The sequence below is a fragment of the Vairimorpha necatrix genome, chromosome 2, assembly GCF_036630325.1.
Source record: "Vairimorpha necatrix chromosome 2, complete sequence".
Classification (NCBI taxonomy): Eukaryota; Fungi; Microsporidia; family Nosematidae; genus Vairimorpha; species Vairimorpha necatrix.
The window spans coordinates 153,927-167,586 of NC_088817.1; the positions used below are offsets into that span (position 1 = coordinate 153,927).

At 26.2% G+C, this 13,660-nt stretch overlaps 1 protein-coding gene across 1 annotated transcript; it reads left to right on the plus strand.

The window, feature by feature from the left end:
- Nucleotides 1–3,133: 3,133 nt before the first annotated feature.
- On the plus strand, nt 3,134–4,024 carry VNE69_02036 (putative SP-containing protein; the record flags this gene model as incomplete). Its single annotated transcript, XM_065472582.1, has 1 exon — nt 3,134–4,024. One exon carries the CDS (start codon nt 3,134–3,136, stop codon nt 4,022–4,024), a length of 891 nt encoding a protein of 296 aa, XP_065328654.1.
- Between the last annotated feature and the right edge of the window lie 9,636 nt (nt 4,025–13,660).

Genomic DNA, 13,660 nt, shown 5'->3' on the forward strand with positions numbered 1-13,660 from the left:
AACTTATTAAATTTGTATTTATACGCAAGAGCACACAGCCTTATGTTTATATAGAGTCATATATATAGAAAAAATGTATTTTATGATATTCAGCCTTTATTAAAAAATTATATATCTTTTTTTATCAAGCATTTTTTAGATTTGACAAAAACGAAACAGATATACTCAACTAAAGGTTTAAATAAACAACCTGATCGGCTTATATATTCGAGAATGAAAATCTAAGGCATATTATCTAATTACAAATGCATTGAGTAATAATAATTCGCGGATAAGAAATTTTTTTATGTATGCCATTTGATGAAGGTGTGTTCATAATCAAGATAAAATGCCCTATAATTCCATTTTTTACAAAGGATAAATACAGTCCAATGTTACAAAAAGAAACAAATTCTATAAAATCGGATTAAATACAAGGATTCGACTATGAAAATACCAAAAAAAAAAAAGTTTTGAGCTTTAAACATTGTTTGGAAAGACGATTTGTTAGAAATTGAAGCGTTTAAAAAATAGCTGTTAAATTTTAGAGCATAAAATGATTGTTTAAATCAAAATAATAAACAATTGTAAAGAGCCAATTGCTTGAACGAGTCCTTGAATGTTTGTACTAATGAACTATAAAATAATCTTAAAATATCTCATTAAATTAATTACTTGTTTAAATAATAATTGTTAAATCTAATAACATATTTAAATCTTATTGATTGCTTAAAAACATGTAGAATAATAATAGTAAAAAATTATTAAATTAGAGCCAATACATATTTAGCATAACATCTATTTTTATCAAGAGCCATTCCTGACTGAAAATTACAGGCGAGTCGCAAATACGACAATTATAAACTAAAACACATCACCAATCAGTATTAATACATAAAATCAATCAAAAATAATATTTGAATTGTTATCTACCAAAAAACAACAATATGGCATATAAAAGTAAATAACATTCAACCGGGCGCACGACTATGTTTCTTCATTTTATAAAAGTTTTTTTTAATATTAAAATATTTGTCCACCGAACAATTAAGCCAAAAGCACTGTTGAAATGTAGGAAAAGGTGCTAAAAAACTACAGGACATGACCATGAGAGGCTTTACACTGAAAATTAAATGTCTTTACTTCAATTTAAGAAATTAAAGATCAAGAAATGTACGTTGAATATTAAGAAACCTAATCGATTTAGCAAGTTGTCGCGAATAAATTCGTGGAGATAAGCAACAATATTTGCACAAAACAGACATAAAAAAATAATTTCCAGGTAAAGTAGTTATAAACAGAATATTAAATAAACGGCAATGGAAAATCTATAGGCACATCGAAAGACTATCTTCAGCAAATGGGATCAGAAAAACTTTTGACAAATGGAATTGTGTTAATTTATGGATTTAAACCAACTCAATTTCACACAATTATACTTAAGATGGCATAGTTTCCAAGTTCGACATGCAAGACTCAGAATTTTCTGGGCTTCAAAGAGAATTTTTGATTTTCAATATTCGAAGACTTTCAAGAAACCTCTTTAGGCATCTGATTGGACTACCGTAGAATAAGTGAGAAGATCATGGTTAAAAGTTAAAGGAGATTTTTATTTACAATATTACCCTCCACTTTATAGTATTTATAGCAATACTAATTATCCGAAATTAAAGCAACCAATAATTTTGATAAAATTTACCTGTATAAAAAATCATCCTTCAACAATAATTGATTCAACAAGGAGAAGTTCAAAACAATATTAATTAATATGTTATGATAACATGAAGTTAGAAAGTATGATGTCTTTGCGAACGAACGAGCATAATATATGGTTTTTAAACAGAAAAAATTCCCTACGTAATCACTTGTGACGGTATAGTGACTAAGTTTCGCAAATCTTATACCACAAGACTTGAAGTCCCAAGAAGATAGAAGCGTACATCCAGATGATTACGCCAAGGAAGGCTTTAGAAAGCATTTCTCTGGACTACCGAAGAAGAGGAGACGGAGCCGATGTGAATAGAACTATAGGACGGAGCTACCTACAAGCAGGAGACGGAACGCGGAACCTTTCTTTGTTAAATTAGAAGTGTAACTACACTAAGCATTTCCTAATAAAATTTATTTATTTGAGCTCGTGCAATAACAAAAAAATAAAAATCAATAAATTAATTTGAATATGTACATAAATTTTACATGGTGTTAAGTATATGCAATTTGTGATAAAATAATAGATTGTATGTGATATTTCTATTGTGCTGTTATTTATTTGCTACAAATTTTTAACAATAAAATCGCCTTTTCTTCTGAATAAATTGAAACATTTCTACCGCTTTCTTAATTATGATCAATTGGATTTACACTAATTTAGTTTAAAACTCAAGAATTTTCAGTATTTTTAGTTTTTCTCGAATTATGGCGTCTCATGTCCAGATACATGGAAAAAAGTTGTTTCACGCTTTGCATTCATTTCAGATATCAAGTAATAAATTTTTATATATTTTATATTATAATTGTTACGTATTATATAGAAGCTTGCCCAGATTCTAGATATAAAATTTCTTAGTTTTATTTTCATTTATATATTTAATGTTGAGTATACTACATACAATCGTTATTACTTTTTTATTGTAGCTTCCAATCTTTTTATTAAATTGTTTTCTAATTATTTGTTGAATTATGTGAGATTTAAATAATTGTAGCTCACATAAATAATAGTCGGATGTTTACATTTGACTATTTTTTATGTCTCCTAATTAAAAACTCCCCAATCTATTTCTCAATTTGGTCATATTTTTAAACTGTTTTTCTAATTTTACAAAGTGCCAAGACTGTTTTTTTACAAGAAACTCTCTTCTTTGTTGTTAAAGATTAAATTTTTCAAAATTTTGGCCAAATTAGTTTCAATTTAGGCGAGTAGGGGATTATTGTATACAAAAGAGTTTGTGTTTAAATCTCCATATCAACTTTGAGTGTAATCATTTGTTTGTTATTTTTTATAGGGGATGGGCTCTGGGCCTTATTTATTCATCTGCGTTAGGATCTTATATATGTAGTTTTCCTGTATATCATTCAAAAAAGTAAACCTAATTTTAATTATACAAATTTACTTCATGATTCTTTTATAAAAAACAAAAAAATATAAACCCCATACATGTTACAATATATGTTGTTCATTATTAGTTCCGCCATTGAAACTAATGAATATAAATTATTGAGAGAGTCAGAGAACTATTCAAGACATGAAATTGACGGCATAAATTATAAAAATTACGACAATAGGGAACTAAATTCAAATACATCGAATGAGAGATATATCACTAGTAAAAAATTAAAAGCAACATCAAGTAATAAAACAACAAAAAAAACTCGGAAAAAACAATCTTCAGAACTATTAAATGTCAAAAATAAATTTAAACGATATAATAATTATTACAATGACATATCCGAAAATACCTTATATTATACTAGACGTAAAATATGTTTTAATAATTTTTTGAATAAATGGGAGGATGAAAAATTGAAAATAGAAAAGATTTCTCATTATAGAAGATTTAATAAAGACGAAAGCGATCAATATGCAAAAAATTATTGTCCATGTAATAGATGGTTAAGAAAATACAATGAAATATTAAATAAATTTTTGCCTAGGATTTTAAAGGAAATAGAAAAATCAAAGATGGAAGAAACATTTAAAAAACAAATAATGGATCATATAAAAATCATATCTAGAGCCATGAGGTATTTTGCAAAGATTTACCCCCAAAATGCCAATTACCTAAAATATTACGACTACAATATACTATACTATAGATTAATGGTTTATAGATTGCCTTATCTTTTTAACTACTTTGACCTAGGTGGCAGATTCGTAAAACTATATGAAATGCTGATTGATCAGTATGTTAATAAACTAGATATAACTAATATCATGACAACAACATTATTTGAGATGTCTGAAAAATTTATCTATGTAATAAAACTTCGTAAAAATTTTCTAGAAAAAATTAAAAGTAAATTAAATTTGCTAGAGAAGCTAAAATGATTCAGATGAAAAAAATATATATTTATCTAATAAATTCTTAAAAAGAAGCAATAAATCTTATTTACCTAAATTTTGTAAAATAATATCTTACTCAGATGTTTGCAGCGAAAATAAAATCCTACTACAAAACATATAAAAATCAGATATAACGCACAACAAAATGATTTGCAAGATTTTAATTAATTTAGACAAAATTATAAATTTGTTTTCTGTAGCTATAATTGTTTTGCTTGAAGTATTAAGTCAAGCATAATTTAAAATAAATTATATGTCAACTATTTTGTTTTTTAGAATATAATTTCTTTTTGTACATACCCAATTATTGACTTGTACGTATCATTGCACCATTAATACTTTTTGTTAGAGGTTGGTCTTTATGTTATAAATCCAAAAAACTCTCTTTTGTAATTTCAAAATCCAACCATATCACTTTTTATATCATATTGAATTTAATTGAACGGAAATATTATCAGGCTATAAATCTATTAGGTCATAGTATTAATTGATTATAAATACTATTTCACGATGATTTGTAAAGAGATTTTGACATGAAAAAATAACAGTTTTTTTAACTTCAACACAAAAATCTACAAAAACATATGCTTGAAACACAATAGTGTTTGTACATGTGGTTTTTGGTTCTGCGCCACTTTCATCATCATACAATATTTACAAAAATATACAAGGAAAGAGCTAGGGCTTCATCTCAGAGTTAAAACAAAAAAAGCTGATTTTCCGAAAAATCATCAAACATGGGCGTTTTAACAACCTTATAAGAAGAAAAAAGAACAAAAAATTCTATAACCAATTTTTTTTACTAATAAAGCAGCATTGTCCTTCATACAAAAAGATAGCTTTCTTGAAGTAAGCAAATCATGGTTTAAATATTGGGTGAATGGTTTATGGTTACGATCTTGCGTATTGCAACAATTTTAGATAAAATATTTAACTTATGTAAGAAAAAGAGCGCCGTTTTTATGTTTTTTCACTTTTAAATCCAGAGGTATTCACATGCATGTACTTATTTTGAATGCTATGGTGGTTAAGTAAAAATTATAAATTGTTATAAAAATAACTTTTTAAATGAATAGTATGAAGAAAGAAAAGAGACGAAAATAGAATTAATTTCTATAGATAAAAAACATAAGGGATAAATAAGAGCCAGATTAAACAATAAATGCAGATGAGAAAGTAATAATAAAAAGATAAATTGTAAAACTCCCGTCGGAAATGTACGAATAGATACTAAAGCAGCTTATATACTTGATGTTGTTATGTACACCCCTGTTCTTATAGTAATAGCAAATAGAAATAAAGAAGCCTCCAAACTTTTTTCCATAAAAAACCTTAACTATAAATTTAACCTGAGTGCACGATCGTTACTCTCACAAGCTTCCTGGGATTATAAGAATAAATAATATAGTAAAATTGTGAAGAAAATCTTTCGACTATTGATAAGACCTTATAATTTAATAGAATATGAGTGGTCATATTTTAATCCGACAACACACGAAGGAGAAATCCAAAATTGTATGAAGACTATAAGAAGAACTTGTTCGGAAAAGTAGAAATAGCATAAATAGTTCTAAGTCCTATAAAGCATACTTTTTATACCTTTAAAAACTCTTTTTAAAAATGAATAATTATTCTGAGTATGTTTTAGATTAATTTCTAATCCCAACTAAAAAATACATCTACAGTAAATGTGCCTAAAAGTGACCGGAAGTTTCGTCCCGGTGGTAGGGGTTAAAAAAATAAAAAACTTGTTTTGTGTTTTTTTTTATTTTTTAACCCCTACCACCGGGACGAAACTTCCGAAAAAAAAAATAAAACTTTAATATTGCAATCATTTCAAAGACAAAATCTGCACCAACCCCTTCATCCACAGTCTTATTCAAACAATCAGCTAGCCAATCTCTTTGTCAATGTATTTTTGTTTACGTTCAAAAACATGATTTGAAACTGTTTGTTGTATTATCTTGATTCTAACTGTATCTTCTTCATCCTTTAACTTGCTCACTAATAGATAAAAACTGTAGCGACTAGTACCAAATGTGTTTTTAAAGGTATTATGCCAACCTATAATAGCATTATTCGTTCTTGGAAATCTATATCCATATTATTTCGCGCGTGCCACAAATTCGGCGGAAAACGTCATCCTAAATCAATATAATTTGTAAAGAAATAGCAATATAACTCAGTCAAGCATTCCGGAAAATTTCTGTCTTGTTTTAGTTCCAAAAAAGTAGACAATATTTCGTCATATTCAACATATGCAAGTGCCGTAAGAGGCAAAACAAACCTTTTCACCATAGGTAAACACGTGATAAAAAAAAGTCCTGAACTTTTAACACGCCTATCAATAGCCCGAGCTAAGTGAAAAAGACAACCTGAAATTTGACAATCCGGGAAAACTATAGAAAATGCCCTTATCGCAGCATACTCAAAATCAGTTTTTATTAACCTTTGGTTGAGCTCTGGAAACCTTTTCTTTAACATTTGAAACAAAAAACAATAGGTTTTAAAACTTTTATCTTTCAAAATTGCAAATATTATCGGGAATACATGCACATCACGGATAAAACCAATTGTGTAAAGTTGATAATATGGAATTGGAACCACCGCAAAGGTCCCATCCATCGCCTAAATGTCAAATAGAGCCAATTTTTTCATAGCCGAATCTGTATAAAAAATTATTATACTGTCATTGGGTTCGTCACTCCCGTACTTTTCAGGCCCATATCGATACCATTGTTCGCCCGTATGACTGATTAATAAATCAACACATAAACCTAATTTTTGGTTGGCGTATGGTTTTGGATAAAAGGAATTCATCCGAGCATTCCTTAATATCCTTGTAATAGGCTCAATAGGGCCCATTTCGGCGATCGTTTCTTCCCCAGCTCCTCTTAAGGCAGAAAAAGAAATGTTTCTAAGAGAATCTTTGGAGAGATAATTTCCCGTTTCATTTTATCTATTTTATTCTTTTTACAGACCAGTTCAGGATTTGGTTCATGATTATGAGCCGAAGAAATAAAAAAAGGATTCGAGTTTATCGACGTAAACAATACTACTAATGGCTTTGGCATTACAGCTTCGTACAATGCATCGCCACTTTATAGTATTTTTGTTGATTCTTTTTTTTCGTAAATAAATAGAATTTCATCTATTATTTGATCCATATTCCTGTTGCTTTTAATGATCCTTTTTGTCCAGGTCATAGGGGTAAAAAATAAAAAAATAAAAAAGTTCGTTTTTTTTATTTTTTTAACCCCTAAAACCGGGACGAAAAAGCCGGGTACCGTGCCTAAAGCCCAATAAGAAGCTGGGACAAATTTTAGCTCACTTTTCAGTGAGCTGCAATATTTAGACTCGAAATCAAAGTACAACAAAGCGTTCTCTTGAAACTTTTTAAACAACTGCTTTGTGAGAAAAATTATAACTTAAAACGATATTTTTTCAGATGATTGGGTCTATCTCAAAAATATCAAAAAAGATCCATTTAAATTAGAACTAAAAACTTTTATAACTATAAAATCTCGCCGCTTTCGATAAAATCATTTACACATATTACACGATTTGATACTCTTCTTTTCTATCTGAGTGCGATTATTAATTGATTACTTTTTAATTGTTTGGTATTATCATGAATCAAGAAAAAAAAAATTTTAAATAAATTTTATAATTAGATAATTTAATTTTTATCCTTTTATGTTTATGTCACAATTATTTTTTGTTGCTAATTAATATCACAATAGTAATAGTGTAATTTTAATGACATAGAAAAGAATTAAAGACAAAACTAAATAGTCATACTTTATAAATCAAAACAAAATAACAAGTTACAAAAAATATCAGTTTAAAAAATGTTATATATAATATATATTTTTTACAGGCACATATCTATGAAAAATAATGATATTCCCAAGCAAACAAAGTTTCTCGATTTTATTTCGATAATTTGACACACAATAAGCATATTAATACATCAGGCACAAGATTTTTTAAGAAATGCTTTGTAATCAGTACTAGATATATTTTAATACATAATATCTATAATTACATATTTGCTTATAAAGTAGAAATACTTTTGCTTTTGAAATGTATTATCATAGAAAGAAGAACGTATACGCAGTTATGAAAATTCCATTTTAAAAAGCCATATTTTTTTAAAAAATTAAAACTTTTATGTTTAGCATTTCAAAATTAATATGACCATACCTCTAAAATATCAAAAAAGCAAAAAACATGACAAAATACAAGTTTATTTATAAAAAAAAAGTGATATTGAATAAAAATAACAAAAGAACAAACAATAGTAGTCTTAGCAATGTCTTAAAGCAACGATAGAATGAATTATTTACTTTAGACACACGAGAATCAAAAAACTAGTATTATTGAATATCGGGTTTTTTGTAATATTTCATTAACTAAACAATATCTAAGTGGAGATAAAAAAATTAGTTCTACTTGGTTGGGTTACATAACTTAGGATTCATTAAGATAATATATGCCACGTAATTATATAATTTTATTGATGAGTTGTAACTGTGTATATAAATGTATTTTGTTCTTAAAAACAAGCGCCCATAAGAAATATCAAGATTTAAAAATCCTATAGCTCGAACAACTATAATAAATCATGTTATATATTTAAAATTATACTTTAAACAAACAATAAAGTTAAATTTTGTTCGTCTAAACATTAAAATTTGAAATATTTAGGTAAAACTAGAAAAGATATTTAACTATTATCATTATAAATTATAAACGTATCTAAAATTTAACAGTTATACTATTTATAAAATTTTGCTTAAATTTTTGCTGAATACATATAATGTGCATCTTTTAATGTATACACATAGTAATATAGAAAAATAAATAATTAGCTATTCCCGCTTGAAAAAAAAACGTTACCGATTCTTGTATTTAATATTGTTCTAAATTAACGTTTTATATTTTCTTGTGGTAAAATATTATTAAACATTTGTCTTAAGAATTTATTTTGAATAAAACGCACTCATGGTATAGAAGAGCACATAAAATATTGTATATACTAGATAATTTTATTAAGCTACTATATTAATTTCAATATTGAATAATTCTTAAATTTTGCTATACATATAATTTTAGGCTCTACTAGGAAAATCGCCCCCCCTAGTAAAACCCGCATAGAAAAAAAAAATTTATTTCTTTAAAATTAAAAAACCTCTCGATTTTGTACTTTTTTGCATATTTTTTTTCTAGGGGGGGCGATTTTCAAAGCAATGGTATTTTTTTCACTTTTCTTTCACATTTTTCTTACCCTTCATGTTAGGGAGAATACTGGAAAAGGTAGAAGAACTCGATCCTTGGAATCCTATATTCCAAGATAATGATCTCGCAATTGCCCTTTTGGTAGAATTGGGAATAATAAAGCCTACCATTCCATGTGTCTCAAAATCATGTCATGGAAACATGTCAATCGCTAGTGTTTCTTCCTTTATTGATGGGAAGGGGTACATATGTAAAATAAAAAAGTGCAAAAGAAAATGTAGTTTGAAAAAAGCACAAAATGGTGTTTATATTGTTGGATCTTTTCTTACTCAAATTATCAAGCTATCAATTTTTGTAAAATAGCCGAGTCCACGTTCATTGAATTTAAAAACATTCTAATTGACATTATAAGCGAGACTCCTTTCGATATAGAACAGATAGGGGAGAAAACACAAGGGCACAAGTCGATGAAGCTGCAGTATGCAATGGCTTAGTGATTGAAATTCCGTCATCTCTACACGACGATACTTCTAATATACAGTGGATACTTGGAGGAGTTGTAGAAGGTGATGGAACTAATTTTTTTGTTTCATTAATTCCTAACAGAAAGCATGAAACTTTACTAGAAGCGTTTAAAAAACATTTACTTCCTGGAACTATTATTGTTACTGATGGATACCCATCTTACCTAAAGCAGTGGCCAATTTTGGATCTGAGCATGAGATAGTAAATCATAGCATAGGGTTTGTAAACAACGAGGGAGGGCATACAAATCAGATTGAAAATTTATGGTACCACTTAAAACACGATTATAGAAAAAGAAGTGGATTAAATCATGACCGTATCATTAAATTTTTAGAAGAATTTTCTTGGCGTAAGAGACATTGCCAATATAAAAAAAAATATTCAATTCCTCATGCATTTGCTCTACTTTTACAAAATTGCATAGTTATCTAATAAAAATTCCATAAATTTTAAATAATTTTTTTTTTTTTGGGGGGGGGCGATTTTCCCAGTAGCGCCAATTTTTTTTCTGATAAACCAAATTATGTCCTCGCTTATTTACGCTACAGCATACATTTCTTACTATAGACACTTTAAAACATATATATGTATTTGACAGTATATATTTCATTTTACTTTTACAATAGTCTTACAAAGCTTTATCTTATAATATAGTATTTGTACATCATCGAGAATTTAACACAGAGATATCGCTGATTAGTCAATTTAATACAAAATTTTATAATTAAATACCGCCCTTAAAATTAGAACATCATAGTATTTAATAAATTAGAATGATTTTATATTACTTTATATACCTCAAATACGTTTTAAAAGTTTTATTAAATTTTACATTTGTTGTGTCATCCTAGTGCATTAGTTTAGAATACTTGATCTAATTTGCAGATCAGTAGTCACTTAGTAAAAAAAAATTTGCATATTACAAGTACAAGATAATTATGAAAGATTGGAATATATATATATCAGTCACTAGTAGAAACTTACAAGTTAAAACAATGTCTAGACAATCAATTCTCAAAAAAAGTAATAATAATATATTTATAAAAAAATCATAAACGGAAGCACTTTATTCATCATACAAAGCAGTAAATTTTTTTCAAAAAGAAAAAAACAAAATCAATATATTAAATTTTAAGTAAATTTCAATTAAAAACATTATATATACTATTTAACATAAATTACGTGGTATAAAATGATTAAACTTCAATATCTAAAAAAAATATTTTGCTTCGGCTCCATATAATGATATAATGTTTATATGTTTTTAAAATGTAAATTATTGTAATTTGAAATTAATATGAACATAATAATATATTATGATTACTATGGTTGCATATATTTTATGCAACGATTTGTTTAGATTCGTTTTTTTTTGTAACATAGCTTTAAATATGGTCAGAATCGTTTTTTTAAAAATTTTATAACTCCCAAAAGATTGCAAAAAAAACGTGCAATATAATTGGCAAAATAAATAAAATTACGATTATAAATTAGACCAAATACAGTTTTAAATCTCCTCCCTATTTCTTTAAAAATTGAATTACCACTACCATCTAATTTTGATTAAAAAAATTTGCATGCTAAAAATTTCATATTTTCTCTGTTTAATAATTTTCCTTAAACAAAAGATGAATTTCTACCAAAATAATAATTAAGTAGATGAATAAAATAATTTTGTTTAAAGACCATTAAATTATACAAATAATAAGAGTTGGGTTAACTCGTTTTATAAACAAAGAATGCTTAAATCTCAAGTTATTTTAATTTATATCGCTTTTTTTAATGATAAAAAACAAAATCAGCATTCTAAATTTGATGGTTTTTTTACCTTTATATATATGCTACAAATTATTTTGTTTGTTAGTAGTCTCACATTAGGAAATAATAACAATAATTTATGAGAGGATAGAATATCCTGAAAATGATTGGCTCGACAAAACAAAAGACGATGACAAAAACTACTTCAAAGTAAAATTAAAACCAATAAATGAAAGCTCTTTCCCCAATAAAAGAACAAAAGCGATATTAAGTGATACTGATAACAAAACATATCAATCAAATCGGCAAACTACTTACTAAAATTCTTTAGGAATATTAAGATATGCAATCATAAAAATATTTCATTAATAAAGAAACTATATGCTATAATAGACGTGTAAAATGTTTTCATAGTTTTTTTGGACCAATGGGAGGCCGACAATCTAGAAATACAAAATACCACTATAAATATTAAATTTGAAAACGATGATTACAAAAAATATAATTAAAAAATGAAATAAAACGTAATCGGTCGAAGGATTAGAAGGAATATTAAACGATTATAAAACAAAAAATTAGGCAAAAAGATGAAAACCCATCGTCACAAAAAAAATACAAACAAAAAATAACTAAAAACATATGTTTTATGTCTTGAGCTATGAAATATTATGGATCATTGATGCCGCAATCTAAAAAATAACAGGTATATTACAAAGAACTAATAGAATACTATACTTTAATAAGCTATAGATTACCATTCTATTTGACTATTTTGACTTATGTGAGAGATTTAATGATTTTATGAAGTAATAATTGAGCAGTACATATAAATAGCAGATTATACCAACAACATGATACAAACATTAATTGAAATGTCCAAAAAAATAACATTACAATAAAAAATCGTACTACAAATCTGCAAAACATATAAGAAATAATAAAATTGCTTAAAAAGTCAAATAAAAAGTATTTAAATACCCCTTATTATAAAACGTAAAAAGGTATTTTGTTTATTTTGTCACTTGTTTTTTCGCAGTTTTGTAATATCTAAACTTCTTATTTTTTATTTTTGCATAAAAATGAACCTAGAGCAGCAGTTTATCAATTTTGATTGCTTATACACCCTGACACAAAAAAAAAATATATGGTAAAAATTCACTTTAGTAAATCTAGGATCAAATAAAAAGCAAGATTCGTTTTTAAATTTTCAAAAACAATAACAACAAGACGAATTACATAAATGTGAAAATGCAATAAGTCAAATATTGCAATAGAATTTTTATACTTATTTATTGTGTATTATAAAAAATTTTAAAACATGTGGATGCAATCTTTTGCGCAATAAAAATTTCTAATATTTAAAAGATCATAATTTCTCCTAAAAAGAGGAAATTTTAAAAACCATTATTAAAACAAGGAGCTCTAATTTTTTACGTTTTATAAAGACCAATAAAAAAATGCACATAACATTATGTATTTGTAATCTTTTATGATTGTATGATACTTTAATTCTAAGATAAAATTAATATGGAACTTATATTTTTTTACATCGCAATATATAAAGAAATTTCTTTAAGTTCTTACAATTTATTTTAGTTTTGAATCAACTTAATTGCCATTCTAAATTTTTTAAAATTTTTTTTTGGTTTGAACTTAAAGGAACAATTTGATAAATAATTTTATTAAGCTTTATGTTAATATGTTTCATTTTAGTTTTTTTCCTAAAAACAATTCAAATTATAGTCAAAATTGGTTTTAGATTTATTTAATTTTTTTAGTAAAAATTCCAAAAACAATTAACCATTAAAAATAATATTTTACAAATAAAAAAAGCAATAATATTATTTTAGAATTATGGAAATTGTCTTGATAATTTTATAACTGTTTTTAAATCAATTTTATTGTATAAATCGAATTTAAAAGTTTTTTTCAAGATCATATTTTCACTTTTTGTTTTTTTACCAATAAAAGTAAATGCAAAAAATTAAAGAGGTAAATTACATAAAAAATCATGTGAAAATTCGCATTAAAATATAGATCAAGCACTAGTGATAAATTAATTTTTGAATATGGACAAATTTTTTGACCCCCATATTA